We start from the raw sequence: 18132 nt of genomic DNA on the forward strand, positions 1-18132 counted from the left end.
TGAGGGTCTCTCTGCCCACCACATCTTGTATGCTGTTTTGCAGGTTCAGACAGGTTGTGTTGAAGCTGGTTGTTCTGTCTGTCTGAGGGTATGAGGCTTCTCTGTTCCTATTGCTCAGTTATTTGTCCAAATAATTTTTCCATGGTTTAGTTGTAGTTCCAGATTGGTCCTGGGTGGAAGTTAGTGTGGCTTCCACCCACTCCTCCTCCATCTTCCTTTATTATCTGTTGGTGGTTCCTTTGCTGGTGGGTTTTCTTATCCAGCACATACATTGTTGTTCACAGCTCCCTTGTACTCTTTTATGTGATCATTTGGAGGGGGAAGGCAAAATGAATTAAGATAGCTTGAGTGTATGTTATGGAATTTAATGTACCAACATATGGCAGAGAGATAGGAGGACCTTTGGATAAGTATAGTGTTAACCATGATATTTCACCTAACTAGCCACTTTTTAGAAAGTGTAGAAAAGAGTTAAGACTCTTGTTAGATGGGGGAAGGATTGTGGGTTGAATCCAGGAAACAGAGAGCTTGTGGAAAGTCACATTATTAGATATAGTGAGACTAAAGGATAGAAAGTAAGCATAGTGTGTGAGAGAATAGAGTTAACCACAACAGTAATAAAGCTCTGGAAGATAGTGAAATGGGCTAAGATCTGGGAGGGTTGCTATGTAGCATTTACAAGTGTATGGAACAACAATTATTTACAATAGTACTGGAACAAAAATCATATGACAGGAGCTTTATGATGTGAATAATAAGAATAGAAAGTACACAACCTAGAGTAGTGTGCTATTGGAACATAAGTGAAGTGAAAGAAGAAAAAATAAACTATGAAAGAGAGAACAAGAAAAAACAGTCAAACAATGTAATTAAACAAACAAATAAAATGAAGAAAACAAAAAAGAAAGAAGAGAAATAAAAAATAATAAAATAAAAGAAATAAATAGAACGAAATAATAATAATACAAATAAACAACATGCAATTCTCTGGAATAGCAAAGTAAAATTTGTCCCAGTTTCTCAGTTTTGGTGATTAGCCTTGTATTCCCTCTTTGGGTCTATCTCTGGACCTTTCATAGCTCCAGATCTTACTTTCTCACTTGGGGAAAAAAAAAAAAGAAAAAAAAAGCCTCCTGCTGACTTTAAACTGCCAAGTGAGTTCTGCTGGTCTTCTTGGATTATGCAGGCTGAGGCAGGCTGGGGTTCACTTTTCTCCCTTCCTATGATTTTGGGAGGATCGGGGCCAGGTCTGGGCTGCAATTTTCATAGTTTCCCAGCCTCCAACTCAGGTCCTCTGTTCACTGCCAGGACCCCACTGCCCATCTGTACCAGGCTGGTGCCTTCAATCCACCACTTGTGCTGTCCTTGAGGTGCACTAATTAGGGGAAACTCACACACACTTTCTCTTTCTTTGGTCTCCTATGTCCTGGACACTCTCAAAGTCTCTTGAAGGTAGTTAGCTTCCCCACTGAGTTAAGTCTTTCTGGGGACTGCTGACTTCCTGAGCCCTGCTGCTCTCTGTGGCGGGTCTCTCCTCCTTCCTCTTAGTGAGACAGCTGGGCTAAAGGATGGCAATGGTAGGAGCACAGCTCAGGGTGTGGATGCTGCTGCGGCAGGAGCAGGGGCAGTGGCACAGCCATGACAGGGGATGTAGCCAGGGTGGTGGGGTTGGCTGCTGTGGGAAAGTTGCCTGAAGGGCAACCATGAGCTGCTTCTTTTTTTTTTTTTGAATAACATATTCTTTTTCAATCCTGCCACTCTTAACAAGTTCCCAGCCTCTCACACAGCTCAACTTTCCAACCAGACTGGAGACTATCCAGATCCAGGTCAGGGTCCATAACGGCCCAACTCTTCTCCCTTCTCCAGGAGTCACCTGGCTCCCCAATGTCTCTGGTAATGACCAACTGGCATCTACAGTCTGAGTGGGTGAACACCACCCTGTGCATCTCGCACTTCATCTTTATTCTCCTCAGCAACTTCAAGCATCTAAGTCCATTCTGGTGACACTCTTTCCTTCCTGTTTGTCAGGGGAGATAGCTGTTGATTTGGTTATCATCCAAGGATCCTGTGGCAGGTGCTGGGAGGCATCAGGCAGAGACTTGCAGCAGCCCTGGTCCTTGCACTGGTCCCAGGGACCTTACTGTCCCAACACAATCTCTTTACCATGTTTTTCAATGTTGTCTATAATTTTGGTCTCCATCTTTCATATATGCTGGGATTCCACTGTCTGTTTACTCTGTTCCTCAGAAGATTGGCTAGGTGTTCCACTTGTGTGCAGGGGGAAGTGGTCTCTGCTCCTATCTACCTTGCTGACATCTTCCAACTCCAGTTTCTTTACTTTTGTAGCTGTTGCACTCCCATTCAACTTGATTTCAAATGATTCTGAGTGATTGTTGTTCTGTACTTTATAGGATTTTTTAAAAGGGTTTTATTTATTTATTTTTCAAGATAGGGGAAGGGAGGGAGAAAGAATGGGAGAGAAACATCAATGTGTGGTTGCCTCTCATGTGCCCCCTACTGGGGACTTGGCCTGCAACCCAGGCATATACCTTGACTGGGAATCCAACTGGTGACCCTTTGATTCACAAACCAGCACTGAATCCACTGAACCACACCAGCCAGGCTGTTCTGTAGTTTAGTTGTAATTCTGATGTGGTTGTGTGAGGAGGCAAACCATGTGTACATATGCCTCTATCACCTATAGGCACATTCTAATCATTTTCTCACTTGTCAACTTGATGCTCCGCTTTTTTCCTTTCCCTTAATTAAAAGAAGATATTTAGTAGATGTTTTACAATTTCTTCTGGATAGAAGTGGACAATGATATTTTAAATGGACATAGACTGGCTGCATAATTTGTAAAAAAATATAATGGAGATATTAAAAACTCCCCATGAGAAAAAGCTTTGAGAGTAAAATCAACCCCAAAGCAACATGAACCTTCTGAGAATTTAAAACAATAATAATCCTATTACTTGTGGTCACCAAACACTAGCAATTCTTTGATGCTATCTACTTGGAGATAGTGCAAAATTTCACAGGTTAAGTGGTCAGTCACACAAGACTACTACCTCCCAATTTCAAATGCAAATTACAGAGAGTAGATCCCCAGGTTGCTCATTACTTCTGTCTGATTTGGCTACAAATCTGAGGTTCCCACAATCACCTCTTTGTGTTCAGTTAATTTGCTGGAGCAGCTCACAGAACTCAGGAAACACTTAAATTATGATTATATGGATATGATGAATACAAAGGAATGTCCAGGTGAAGAGATATATAGGGATAGGTGTGGGGAGATCCAGAAAGCAGAATCTTCTCTTCCCATGCAGTTAAGGGGCTGTAATGCAGGAGGTCCAAGCTGGGAAGCTGCACTTTTTTGTGTGTGTGATATTCTGAAAAAAATATAAAACTACCCAGAGGACAAGCAGATGTGGACATACCATTTATTATTCATGTTGTAGGGGAATATATCAGTGGCAGTGAATCAGGATGAAATGCTGTACCCCACCTCTAGTCTTTGTACTACTTATTGGGTTAGGGAGGGAGCCCTGGTAGTGTATGAAAATGCTGCAAGATTGTGATATATGCAGGGGCCTTGATAAGGATGGAAATCCAGATACAAACTATTTTCCTTCCTCCTTATGGTTGCTGGCTAGGCAGTCAAATGCTCTCTGAGGTTGTGGAGGGGCCAGACTTGAGCTACCCACACAGGTGCTTCACCCCTCCACCCCACCCAGTACATGGATGTGTTCACCCACCTGGAAGCTCCCTAAATTCTATATTTTGGGGATTTTATGGAGGCTTCATCATATAGGCATGATTGATTATTAAGTCTATTTCCAGTTCCTTTTCCCTATCTAGAGGATAGGAGTGGCAGGGCTAAAAATTCCAGTTTTTAGAGGCAGCCCTGGAAATGTTCAAGAAACAGTTCTGATAATTTCTGATAGTTCTGATAATTTCTTGTTCTTTTTGGTGACCAACCCTTATCCAGGAGTCCTCACAGAGCCACCTCAATGGAACAAAAATGCTCCTAGCATTCTTATAACTTAGGAACTTATGAGAGACCTAAGAGCTCTGTGCCAACAATAAGGGGGCAGAAACCAATTTATATATTTTCTATTATCTTGCAAAGAATCTATGCAGTGGGAGGAAACTTAGAAAAGTCTTTAGGAACACTCCTGGCATATAATGAGGGTCCCAAACAAAGTCATAGAGCTCCTAACTAGAGGGGAGAAGGTGGTCATTCTAAGTAGAGCTCCTCCGAGCAGAGCAGTGAGCTGATCCCTATACTTCCAGCCTGGCTGACTAAGGCTGACCCATCCACCCATCCATCCATCCATCTACCCACCCACCCATCCATCCATCTATTTGCTTATTTACTCTCTAATTCATGCCCCTCTTCCATTTTACTCATAGGAATGCAGACAATTTTTCTAAGGAAAAGCCATCTGTGCCCCCTCTGTTTACATATTTTTGACCATGCTCACAGTGGGGTAGCCATTTTGGGGGTAGGCCCATCCCAGAATAATAAAAATCCTTCTCTTCACTGTCAGGCATGGGCAAGCCTCATGGCAATCAGGTCCTCTGGTGCCAGAAGTAGTGTAGAATATTGTGTCCCAACCCAGATACTGACCACTCACTGACCCTTCTGATACTTCTTGAGGTTGTGGGCTACACTGAAGGTCAGAGGTTGACCTGGTGTTTAGATCAAATCCTCATGACCCAGGGCTCATCAGTATTTCTAAGGATTCCTGTGACTCTGCTATGCCCAGGCTACATTGCTGTGAGGGCAAGCAAGGTGGGTTTAAGACCCTCACCCAGGCCCTATTATGCCTGGGCTAAGGCAGGAGGAGGCAGCCCTGGAAATGTTCAAGAAATAGATCATGTGGGATGAATGTCCCTGGGACCAATGCTTATGTAACAACAGGTTGAAAAATGTTCTGCCTTCTGTTTTTTAATGACAAGGCAGGAAGTGGGGAGGAGGAGCTGGACAAGATGTCAATCAGAAGCTCAGGATTCTGAAGGACAGAGCTGCGTGGGATTATAGCTATGGAGGAAGGTCCACAGCAGCTGCTACCCAACACTTGTGTGCTGCTGAACTCTAGGACTGACACCATACAGCATGTTCCTGAAGGTGCCTCTGCTCCTGGAGCTCTTTTTACTGGGGCCTCCTGTCTGCAGTTCTGGCTTTGTGGATATTAATAAGAACACGCATTTCTTTGCAATGTGTGTGGAATTCGCTATGTTTCAGTTCAACCAAGCCCACATGGATGAGTATGCTTACAAGCTGCTGTGGGTGGGGAGAAGCCAGCACAAGGTAAATGTTCCTCCCCATCCTTGAGGCTTTATTTGGCCCTCAAACCTGGCCTGTGTTGCATAGTGGTGGGGGGAGAATCCTTTGTCTTCACAAAAAAGGACCTTTTGTTATTTTCAGTAAATATTTTTTAACAATATAAGGTATTATTACAAGTGCTTTAAGTTTCTATTTTGTTTACTTAGTAAGTGAAGCCCCTGAAAAACAAGGTAGAGAAGGGAGGAAGATAACAGAAAAGAAAACACTAGTGTCAGATTCATCTGCAATGTGAGGGAGAGAAAAGCAATCTCTCAAGTAAGGTAGCTGAGAGAAGCAACGACAGCAGAGACTGACAGGTAATGAGAAAGACAAAGAGAAGTGGTAGCTGAAAACCAAAAACCAAGATGGAAAGGTATCACAGGCATGCCTGACTTCAGGCTTTGGCCAGACTTCTGGGAACCTCACTGTGCTGATCAGTGAGCAGCATGCTGAGATATTTCCTGTTCGATGTCAGCAGGCCTTGAGCTCACAGCCACCGTGGGTTCAGGTATGGTGGGAGGTGGCAGAAGAGTGTTCTCATGGGACTGTTATGCTGGTGAAATAGTGGAAGGATGAGATAAGAGTTGTCAATGCAGGGACCCAGGGCCATGGGGAGGCAATGTATATGGGGCAAGGGAGGTCAGAAAGGGCCCCTCTGTGATGGGCACTCCTGGAAGAACCTGGTCACATGGTAGAGGTTTAGGCACAAGTAGGGCAGGCAGCCACAAAAAGGTCTCTGAACAAGGACAAGTCTCAGGTGTCCTAGTGAATGACCTAAAAGTTTCTAGACCTGTGTCATATAAATTAAGTATGCAGAGGGAGGTGGGGGTGGGACACTTTTAGAGCCACAGGTCAGGACTTGGGACATTATTCTCAGAATAATGGAAACCCATGAGAAGAAGTCCTTCAGATGATTTAGCAATATCTCTCTGGATGCTGTGGGCATAGTGGGTTCCACAGCCTGTTGGCAAGCTGAGACCATGAGTCAGTATGGTCTCCTGCTTGCCAGGAGGTAGAAGTGCTTGCTTCTGGGTCTGCTTAATGGTGGGTGTGGGGTGCACTGATGTGGGATATGGGAGAAACAGTGGGGTCAGTGGCGGACCCAAAGTTTTAGCCTTTGAGCACATGGGTAGGCAGTAACTCTAACACTGAAAAAATAATGTGGTAAGGTTGCAGGAAGACATGGAAAAATCTAGCCAGAACATATGACATTTAGTGTTCCTGACCCAGTTATCGAAGGTCAAGGAGGCGGTAGGTTATAGGGCATTAAAGGTAGGAAGAGGTTGGGCCTGAAAGCAATACAGGTGTCATTAGGGTCTTGTTTATGCAAACCTTCCCACTGATGTTTATTCTTACCATTTCCTGCTTCATTTGAATTGAATAATGTTGTCCTTGAGTCACTCTGTCCATGCCCAGATTCTTGTTCCTCATGAATAGCTCTGGGCCAGGTGCCATGTTGGTGGGGATTTGATGTGCAGGGTCCCACCACTGACCACAGTCTGGAAGAGATGAGCAGGAGGGTGGACCTCACCTGCACAGGGGCACTGGCTTCCCTCAGTCTTTTCCATTTCCTGACATCAGCCTCTTTTCTTGTGTTGCATCTCAGCCTTGCACCTGGGGAGGCCACACAGACCCTTTGGACAACAACACTACTGCTCCTGCCCCAGACTCTGAACCCTTTCCTAGCTCAGGGTCTGATGACTGTTCAAAGGGCCTGAATGTGCATGAGTGTCTGTGTGTCTGAGTGTGTTGTTGGTGTGTGGCCAGGGACAAGTGGGTGTCCTATCAGTTGCAGAGATTCTTGAGCCCCAAACAAATTAGCTTTCTAAACAATTCCATGTCAGTCCAGTGAGAGAGGCATGTTCTTACCTGCAATAATTTTTGGCTAGATTTCTCTGTGTTTGAGTTCTTCCCTAGTTTTCATGGACCTCTTCTTAAGAAAATGAAATCATAACTTTAAAAATTTCTTATAGAAGCCTAATAAGCATACATACAGCACCTGATTCATAAATATCACCTCAATGAATATCTGCAAGATAACTCTTCTGTGCAGAGAGCTTCTGCAGAAAGAGACAGAGTGTTTCCAGCCCCCTAAAGGAATAGTGCAGCCTTGATTCTAGTCAGAAGAGAAGCATGCTTATTATTCTACTCTCTATAGAAGCAATAATTCTATGTGTTCTCCTGGTGTCTGACTGTGCTCAGGCATAAGATTGATAGACGGGTCATGTGTCAGATGTGGCTGGAGCATATGCAGGCTCATTGTTGTTGAACTTTCAATCCTATGAATGTGTCCCCCACTCCCTGTTCATGGCACTCTTGATATTATGACCCAATATCAACCATCAGGAGAAGTGTAGCAGGGGAGATTCTAGTTTTGATTACATGCATGGACATCTTTTGTAAAAGAAATAGAGAATATTAAGGAATGAGTGAAATAAATAAATCAAAAAATTACAAAATAAGAAAAAGTTCACCTATAGGTATTGTCACTTATAGGCATACATTTGCACATTCACAGCTTTTGCCTACTTTTCTGTTCGATTGTCTTTGTTTTACTCAGTTCAAAGTAAGTATTTGATAGTGGTTTCTATAATTTCTTCTTGACAGCAGTTTACTTGGATTTATTTAATGGACTTGGAGATGGGCCGCACAATTTGTAAAAAACATGATGAAGACATTGACAACTGCCCCTTGCAAGAAGGCTCAAGCAAGAAAAAGGTTTGAAATAAAAACAACCAACCAAACAATCAAGAACCTTCTGAGAATGAAAAATAATATCAAAGAAGGTCTATGAGAGAAGGCTTAAGAAAGTCTTCAGGAACACTCCTTGGGTAGACTGAGAGTCCTAGACCCTTTCCCCCTATATCTCAGGGACACTCTTGGGGTAGAATGAGGGTCCTGAACCCTCTCCCACCAAGTCACAGGGCTCCTAACTAGAGGGGAGAAGGTGGTCATTCTAAGTAGAGCTCCTCCCAGCAGAGCAGTGAGCTGATCCCTATACTTCCAGCCTGGCTGACTAAGGAAACCTTGATAACACCCAACTGACTTTCATCCCTGAATGGAGTCCTACCCTTGGGTCCCAGCCTCAGTGTTTCCTGGACCTTGGGCTTCAGGCAGGTGCTCTGATGCCTGTGGTCCTCACTATTTCTTTGCTTGTATTCTTCTGGATCCTAGACTCTTTAGTCTGGTCATCCCACCTCTCCCTCTAGTATCCTGGGATGCAAGGACATTCTCCATCAGTCCAAGCTCTTGTTCGCCATCCTATGAGATGACATCTGTTCCATGGGACTCAGACCTTGGGGATGGGCTTCAGTTAGGGTTACACCATCAATCGGGCTGGTCTCCCCCTTCTACTCCAGTCTTGGGAGCAGTGTCCACTTGGGGTGGGTTTGCAATTTCTGCTGGGTGAGTAGATGTCTATGTGGGTCACCTCATGAGCAGAGTGACAGGGCAGGGGCCATTCATGCATCATCATGTGCACTGGGAGATCCCTCAGAGTCAGGTGTTGGCTCCATCAGGCATCCTTTCAGGAGCCCCTGGGCTCAAATGAGCAGACTCAGGTAACCTCTGCCTATCATCCTGGTGGAGCCTTGAGCTTTATAAGCCCTACTCAGACCATGGTTTTTGCTTTTATTCCTTTTGTAGTTTTAAGTGCATCTTGAGCTTCCAATAATTTTTTCATGCTAAGTGCTCTCATGTGTTACCGTGTTCTGAATTTGTGTCTTGCAATTACATTTTTCAGGTGGACTGCACTTTTGTTGTGGATGCCCAACCATGGATTTCCAAGTTCACCCTTCTGAACAGCACCTGTGTGCAGAAATAGGTGGGGAAGGAGCTCCTGGCTTCTCACAAGAGAAGATTGTTTTCCTCTAGAGAGTGGCAATTTGTCTGTATTTAGGTCTTTGAAGCACCAAGGGGATTAAAGGCATCTCAGAGCACTTTCAGGATCCCTGTCAGTTTTGTGTTCTCCTGGATTATTTATTTTCCAGGGAAGTCTCTGACAGTGAAACGTGGTGGAGAACTTATCATTATTATTGTTCTTGCTTTGGCTATAGGTGCAGAGTGTTGAGTAAATCAAGCTGCCCAGTTCATGTGGTTTTTGTAGAGCCCCAGTGGTTGGTTTGTATTCTTATTTGTTCATTCATTTGTCAGTCCATCCATCCATCCATCCATCCGTCCACCCATCCATCCATCCATCTACCCACCCACCCATCCATCCATCTATTTGTTTCTTTATTCTCCAATTCATGCTCCTCTTTCATTTCACTCATAAGAATGCAGGTAATTTCCATATCTCTGGGCTAGGCTCACAGTGGGTGGTATTTGGTAGTGGGTCATTCCTAATCACAGGGAAGGGAAGTGGGTTACTGAAGGCTCTGTCCTCCATGTGCACTTATCAGGCCATCTACACAAGGAGCTGCATAATTGAAAGGAACATCCTCTTATGTTCTCTGAAGAGGCCCATAACTGTGGGAGAAGTCCTGTCTGGCAGAGCTGTCCCAGCCACTGTGGATGAGAATAAATCATCTCAGACACAATCTTGTTGCTCTGGTGGGAAAGGGAGTGGTGATTCCCTCTAGTGGGGAATGTCCCAAGCCCTTCTCCCAAATGGCTTTTATTGGGAATGGTATGTGTAGGAGTATACAGAATACATGCACAGTGCTTCAGTCAACATAAAAAGGATATAGTCATACAAAAACAGGTATTATCTATAGATAGCAATTGAAGGAACACAGAGATTTGTCATAGGTCAGGGTCTCTGAGACATGTTGATGACAGATGATCTTTAAGATGTATTCATGAAATAAGGTGTTTACCCCTTATGCCTTGAGCTTAAACATCCAGTTTACACCAACAGGGCTATACAAAGCAAAGCAGCACAAGCTTCAAAGGATACAATGTATATATTAGTCCTGATTCCCATAGAACCCTCGGTGTTAGAGTTGGGTTGTGTCTGCCACCTGGGTTTCCTGATTTTCCAGTGAGACTTATTGGCCTCTTTCAAGGCCTGCTCTAGTGGGTCTACAGTCTCTTAAACCACATAGAGTAGTCCTCAACATCCTCCCTTTTTTGTTTGTTATGGTGGTCAGGGTGGTAAGTTCAATGAAGCCTGCTACTTGCTTTTCTGGAAAGCAATTATATGATCCCTGGAAGACAATTTGCATATGCATTTCAAGGCACAAAAGACTACAATGATTAGGAGGCATCCTATATCCCCCATGACCCAGACACATAAATTTAGTCCTTCACACCAAGTCTTTGGTTTGAGCCATTGTGAGTTGTCCAGCAGGGTCTGAAAGACCTCCTCTTCAGTAAATCCTCTAATGCCCTGAAGTTATTAACATAGCTCAAGCTGGAGTTGATGGATTTGTCCTTTAAAATCAGAGGAAAAGGCCCTTTGCAACTCATATTGGACCTCCTCATGAGTGCTGACTGTAGTTCCACTTCAGAGGAGTGACACACAGCTTAAAGATGCCCGGATCACAACTGAGTTGTTCGTGGGTGACAAGATCATCTTCTTCATACACACTATTTCTTCCTGGAATGGGGATTTCTGATGGAATAGAGGTGGATCACAGAGAAGGGTAGCCTTTTTTACGATATGGTTTCACCCTCTTTGCCTGCAGCTCAAAGGGTCCTTCTGGAGAGGAGACAAAAGCCTACCTTCTTTCCCAAATTATGAAATCAACAGTTCCTTTGTGGTTGGTAAGGGAGGAAAAGTCATTCAATGATTTCAAATTTGGGAATTAACTGTTTAGTTTGAATTGTTTGATTGACAAGACTTAGCTCAGCTTAGGTTAGTGGGGAGAGACACCTCAGTAAGGTTAATTCAGTGTTTCCTTTTAAAGTAGCAAATAAATTAGTAAGCTGGTATTACCAAGGTTTTTATTGGAACTTTCCAATCCCATGGGGTCATGTGATAGCCATTAGCTATGGACCCTAGCAGTTCTTTCACTTTTTCTCATTACTTTTTCCTGTTTAGCCCTGGAAGTCTGATCCTCACCATCCTCCGAGGGCTCTTCTTCTATTGGCTTTCAGCCCTTAAACCTTGGCTGCTCAGTTTGCAATGGACAGGGAACAGTGTGAATGAAGTTCCAAAGGGTGGCTAAAAAACAACCTGAGTTTTAGAAGTGTCACTTTTTTTCACTTAGCATATTGCTCTCCAGTTCCATCCATGCTGTTGCAAAAGATATAAGCTTTTTCTTTCTCTCCACTGTGTAGAATCCCATTGTGTAAATGTACCATAGTTTTTTGAACACTCAGTGGTTAAGGACAAATACCATATGAGCTCACCCTTAGCTGGAACATAATCAACGAAAGAAAAAAGCAAACAAAACAGAACCAGAAACATTGAAATTAGGAACAATCTAACAGTGGCCAGAAGGGAGGAATAAGAGGTCAATGGGGAGAAAGGCTTTTAGGAACTACTATAAAGGACACATGGACAAAACCAAGGGGGATGGTGGAAGCAGGGGAGGGAGGTAGGTTTGGCAGGGGGGTGGGTAGGGGGGGAGAAAATGCAGACAACTGAAATTGAACAATAATAAAGTAATTAAAAAATAAATGTGTCACTTTTTCCCTTTGCTTAGAAAGACAGGCACCCTGCTGTTTCTGCAAGTTGTAATGAATTTAAGCAGTGAGTTAACTGCTCTATTGATCTCTGGACCTGGTAGCACCTAGGTTTAGAATTTGCAGTGTTTCAAAGACTTGGATGTTTAGGTTCCTGTTAAAGGTGAGATTATATGGTACTTGTCTTTAACTGCCTGGCTTATTTTGCTTAGCATAATGCTCTCCAGCTTTATCCATGCTGTGCAAAGGGTAGGAGTTCCTTCTTTCTTTCTGCTGCATAGAATTCCATTGTGTAAATGTACCATAGTTTTTTGATCCATTCATTTACTGATGGGCACCTAGGTTGCTTCCAGCACTTAGCTATTGTAAATTGTGCTGCTATGAACATTGGGGTGCATAGATTCTTTTGGATTGGTGTTTCAGGGTTCTTATGATATAGTCCCAGGAGTGGAATTGCTGGGTCAAAAGGCAAATCCATTTTTAGTTTTCTGAGGAAGTTCCATACTGCTTTCCACAGTGGTTGTACCAGTTCTGCATTCCCACCAACAGTGCACTAGGGTCCCTTTTTCTCCACAACCTCTCCAACACTTGTTTGTTGCTTTATTTATGATGGCCATTCTGACTGGTGTGAAGTGGTATCTCACTGTGGTTTTAATTTGCATCTCTCTGATAGCTAGCGATATTGAACATCTTTTCATGTGTCTCTAGATCCTCTGTATGTCCTTTAAAACACCGGAGAAGTGTTTTAAACAACAAAACAAAGAAACAAGCAAAATATAGCCAAAGACATTGAAATAGAGGACAGGCTGACAATGACCAGAGGAAGGAGGAGAGGGAATTTCAGGGGAGAATGGGAAGGGTTTACAGGAACAAATATAAAAGACACATGGACAAAAACAAGGGGGGGGTGGAAATGGGAGGGAGGTGGGGAGGAATGGGTGAGTGGGCTGGAATGGGAGTAAAAGGGAGAAAAATGTGCTTGAACAATGATTAAAATAAAATTTTAGAAAAGATTTAGATGTTTTATTTTCCTTCTTATTTTTTTGGCTTCTACTTCCTTTCTTTAGGCATTGATTCCAATGTCTTTACTTCCCATGCTACACATGAATGTGGCATATATCTTTTCCCTTTATTCCTTCTTACCTTTTTCCTTCACAATCCTTTGCTTTTTAAAATTTATTCCTTTTTCTTTCTTTTCCTTTCTCAATTCCCTTTTTTCTTTTTTCCCCTTATAAAATCCTCCTTCAATTTGTATATAACATCTGTGACTTACACAGACCCTCTTCACCGTAGACAGAACTCTACAATTTACATAATTTTTATTCAACTCTTCTAGCCCATTTTAGTTTGCCCTTTTAACACACCCAGACATAACCAACTTTAGAATAATCCACATTCAATTATATTTTTTCAAGATGTGATGCTATAATTCATACCTTTTCATCACTAAAATCATATATTTTCCCAATTTAATTAAAATCCTCAACATTTAGCTACAACTAACAGTAAATAATTAACATGCTTTAGATTGAAAAATTTATGAACACTTTTCATAACTTTCAGAAACAGTACTTTCCCCACTGGTGAATAGATTTACATTTTTTTATTCCTGGTGATTACTGCATTCCTTGAGTGTGCTCAAAATTAAGCTGTCTCATTATCTAGTGCCCTTGACAACTTTAGGGAGGCTGAAGAAGAGGGAGGGAGGAGACATCAGGCATGGCATGGCCTGTCCCCAGGACTGAAGCAGTTCCTGGGCCTCCAGAAGGAGTATTCAGAGTGTTTAAAAGGCACATTTTCTCATTGTTTTTCTTTCTGAGCTTTTTACTGTCTGAGAGGGGAGCGAGATGTTGTCCTCTCTTTAAACAATGCATTTAAATTCTTTCTGAGTAGAATCCTTATGATGTAACAGCATTGCAGATCTCATTCCATTTACCAGAGGTTTAGCAAAATATTTGGGGACTGAGACTGAGCTGTTCATTTCAAACCAGAAACAAAAACAAAACCTAAAGCAAAGACAAAATTTGTGCAAACTAATATTCTCAAATTAAATTCTCTAAAAGGAGGGGATGAGACACTAGCCTTACAATCTTATCTCATACCACTTGGTACTACAAATGACCCTGACAAGATCTAAATGGCATGAAGCCCAAATAGCAGAGACATTATCTGATACCAACTGGTACCACAAACACAAAAGTCTAAACAGCAGAGACACTATCCTACACCAACAAGTAGAGTAAATAACCTTTAAAGGCTCAAATGGCACAGCCCAAACAGCAGAGGCAGAAGATTCTAGGATTATACAAAACAACAAAGATCAAACCAAGTTTCCCAAAAGACAAGAAAGCAAGCATCCCTGGTTCTGTCTAACTAGTTCTATAAGGCTTTTTGCCTAGTAAGACTGGAAGAAGAGGGAGGAGAGAAGACAAAACTGAAAGCATAGCGACTGCAAGAGAGGCATCCCTGGAAGAAATCACCTTTTCCTTATCTTAGGCACACTGACAGCATAACCAAAAACTCTTAGTGCCACTGTCCCTTACATAGGATGGAAGGCACAAAATCCTGTCTGTCTAGGTGTGTCTGTCCATGGTGATGGCTCATAGTCTCTGTCCCTGTTTGGATGCCATATGTGGGATTAACTCCATCCTGCAGAACTCTTCTGATCATTGTGGATGAGAATAAGCCATCACAGACACAATCTTGTTGTTTTGGCTGGAAAAAGGGTATTGATTCCCTCTAGTGGGGAATGTCCCAAGCTTTTCTCCCAAACAGCTTTTATTGGAAATGGTACATGTAGGGGTATACAGCATACATGCATAGCTCATCAATCAATGTGAAAAGGTTATCATCGTACAAAAACAGGTATTATTTATAGGTAGCAATTGAAGAAACACCGAGATTTGTCATATGTCAGGGTCTGTGAGACATGCTAATGCCAGATGGTCTTTAAGACATGTTTCATGAGATAAGGTGTTTACTCCTTATGATTGAACTTAAACATCCAGTTTATATCAATGGAGCTGTACAAAGCAAACCAAACTTCAAAAGATATAATGTATTTAACAGGCCTGATTTCCCAAGGGAACCCTTGGTGTTAGCATTTGGTCATGCCTGCCACCTGGGTTTCCTGATTTTCCAAGGAGACTTATTGGCCTCTTTCAAGTCCATACAGGATGGTCCCCAACACATAATACAGCAGCTCCAGTCACTACATCTTCACCTGCTTCCTGATTCCTGTATTTCTCCATGTGGGCCTAGTGTGACCTTCATGACTACCAATATTAATAACTTCCCCTGGGGCAGGCATTGTGACCACTGACACCTGCCTTGATGAGCAACTCTCTTTTGCTAGGTCCTGGTGGGGACCATCCCTGGAGAAACAGATAGATGGAAGACATCGGAGGGTGTGGGGCATGAGTGGGACAGAGACACAGTAGTAATGCCATCTGGGAGAATGCTTCATAATGGAATGACTGATGGGACTTCACTCATCCCTCCTGGGTTTCTGGGGGCCCTGGTATAATTGGTCCCTAGTTGAAAGACTGGCTTTTTCCTGTCCATCCCATTCCCGTGAAATGGTTGTAAGGGATGATGGTACAAGATTTCCATGGACATTTGGGATAGCTCCCAAATGCAGACAGTCCAAAAACAGTAGCCTGCATCACCTTTGTTTTTTTGTTTGTTTGTTTTTTTGTTTTTTTTTTACCAATCTGTGTGCAGAGTTTGTAACATCTGCCTACACTTCAATAGGGACATATATAAACTTATAAGGGCATTTATTTCTCACCCTTGCCTATGATAGCACTTAGGTTTTTAGCAGCTGAGCCATTGTTCATGGGTCAAAGATAGCTGGACCCTTCCCGAGTGTTAGTTGGCTTTCTTCACAGGTGGAATAATCTTCACTTCTGACTCCCCTTTTACATCAGAAAGGTAAGGTGTCCTGCTCTTTTTCACTATATTTCAGTTGTTTCCTACCTTAATTTGTATGAAACCCCCACTGGTTTTATTTTACAAATTTCCTGGAGACTAGGCCAGAACCCCCATTTCTTGTATAGAAGAATTCTTGTGACCTGACATTAGAAATATGTAAAGTCCCCAGGCAATTGACACTTGTGGCCAAGGATGTAAAATGGTTTTCTAAAGAACTCCAATATTTAGAAATTGTGTAAGTTGCAGTTGGTGTATTTTGTTCGTGACTTATGTCTTTCCTCTGATACCTGCTCTCACAGAATATGAGATTAAAAACATATCCCCATACACTGAGTTAATGCCCACAGGGTTTTGGTAAGGTTGGTACATTTTGTGCCTGACACCACTGTCATTGAACCCACATTAGTAGTTTTTGAATGATGCATCACTCACTAAGATCTGTCAGAACCAGGAGAATCTGTCCTGTGTCATTGTGTCCTAGAGGGACTTGCCTAGTCACTAGTTGTCCCAAATGAGAAGGGAATAAAAATATACTTGAAAATTATAAGCACACAAAATAAAAATTGACTTATTTTAGAAACCCTTGATTCCCACAAAACCCAGACTTTTGTGGAATTATCTGGCTTGAAATATTGGAATACATTTGCTGAAACTCCCCTCCTGAAATTGGGGTTTAACCAAAATCTTATTACTGAGGTATTTAAGGGATGATCCACAGAGGGCAGGAGGTAGAGGAGAAATAGGAGGACAGTGTTACCTGCAAGTTGGATGTAGTAAGTTTTGATTGATAAATTTATCACCATGAATCCTCACAGTCAGCCCCCTTTTCCATTTCTATATTAGGACACCAGCAACTAGTATCATGGTTCCTTACTGTGGTTTTCTGAAATTGAGCTCGGGGCCAACAGAGTTCATCACTGTCATTACCAGTTTCACTTTTAACCCTTTGGTCTCCAAGCATAAAGACTTATTGTTATTATAAAAGAAAGAAAGGCTTAGAAACACTTGTAATTAACCACTTGTTTTCTTTTTGTAATGCTTTCCAAATATTATTTTCAGAACAAAATTACCTACTACAGAAATTGCTGTTATTTGTCTGGTTTTCTATCCTGTCCCATGAGGTCACATAGTCAGCACAGGAAAACCATCAGTGGATCAACCAAGAAACCAACGTCTCAAACCATCACATTTTCAGGGTAAGTTCTCCATCCCTGTCTCCACTTGCCCCACACTCAGGTGCCATCCTTTAGCATCTGCCCCAATCCATTCCCATAACTCCATAGACCATGTACCATCTCTTCTCATTTTCTTACTGTACCCCATTTTCAGAATCTGCTACTCTTTAAATTATGACACCTATTATATCTGATATTGCTTATAATTTACATAAACCTGTCCTATGGCTTACATTCTGTGCATATCTGTTAAATAAATATAAAATTTTATTCAAATTATACAAAGCCTCACATTCTATATTTTTAAAACACCATATTTCAAGGACACAGTAAAAACAATAAGAAAAATGACAAAGACATTGTGGGGCAGAGCAAAGATAAACAATATAAACAAACTTGAAAGCTCTCTAGAAAATTTAGTTATCAGATATGGACTTTAACATACCTAAGATGAATTGGTTGAAGACATTAAAAAATGAATAATGCTGGGAAAGAAGTTGAAACTATCATAAAGAATAAAAGGAAAGTCCTAGGACTGAAAAATACAATAACTGAAATGAATAATGAGATAGGAAGGCTAACTAAAGAGAGAATCAGATAACAGGAAGCAAGACAGAGGAGATGGTACATGATGAAAAGTGTGAGAAGATCTGCCCCATAGAAATATTTGAAAATGTAAAGCCTGAGTTATCTAGAACAGACCCAAGACAACAGACCACTGTTTTAAGCAGTATTTCAAACCTCAAGCAGGATAATAAGACAAACCAAAACAGAGCATGAAGGAGGTCAAAATTTAAGAAGTGAAAAATTTAATGATTCTTATTAAAGAAATGAGTCATTAAAATGTTCATACTACCCAAAGAAATCTACAGATTCAATGGAATTCTTGTCAAAATACCAAAGACATTTTTCACAGAACTAAAGGAAATAATCCTAAAATTTGTATGTAACCACAAAAGGCCCCCAAAAGCCAAAGAAATCTTGACAAAGAACAAATCAGGAGGTATCACACTTTCTGATATCAAATTATACCACAAGACCACAGTAATCAAAACAAAATGGCCCTGGTTGAGTAGTTAAGTTGGTTGGAGCATAGTCCCATTATGCTAGCATTGTGGGTTT

The 18132-nt window shown here is 41.9% G+C and overlaps 1 protein-coding gene across 1 annotated transcript; it reads left to right on the forward strand.

The window, feature by feature from the left end:
• Nucleotides 1–5092: 5092 nt before the first annotated feature.
• Nucleotides 5093–9155, forward strand: LOC123814724 (probable cystatin-15). The gene is made up of 3 exons (XM_045832638.1): nt 5093–5317; nt 7940–8050; nt 9075–9155. The coding sequence occupies exons 1-3, from the start codon at nt 5123–5125 to the stop codon at nt 9153–9155; spliced, it is 387 nt and encodes a 128-aa protein (XP_045688594.1). The 5' UTR covers nt 5093–5122.
• The last annotated feature ends 8977 nt before the right edge of the window (nt 9156–18132 follow it).

The sequence above is a fragment of the Phyllostomus hastatus genome, unplaced genomic scaffold (assembly GCF_019186645.2).
Source record: "Phyllostomus hastatus isolate PE091 unplaced genomic scaffold, TTU_PhHast_1.1 phas_contig_17, whole genome shotgun sequence".
NCBI lineage: Eukaryota > Metazoa > Chordata > Mammalia > Chiroptera > Phyllostomidae > Phyllostomus > Phyllostomus hastatus.

What these genes read in the sequence shown, in the direction of transcription:
- LOC123814724 (XM_045832638.1), top strand. Translation starts at nt 5,123, where the DNA reads ATGTTCCTGAAGGTGCCTCTGCTCCTGGAGCTCTTTTTACTGGGGCCT. An exon ending in TGGGGAGAAGCCAGCACAAG is followed by an intron (nt 5,318 to 7,939) that starts GTAAATGTTCCT and finishes TCTTCTTGACAG; the next exon opens with CAGTTTACTTGGATTTATTT. An exon ending in AAGGCTCAAGCAAGAAAAAG is followed by an intron (nt 8,051 to 9,074) that starts GTTTGAAATAAA and finishes TACATTTTTCAG; the next exon opens with GTGGACTGCACTTTTGTTGT.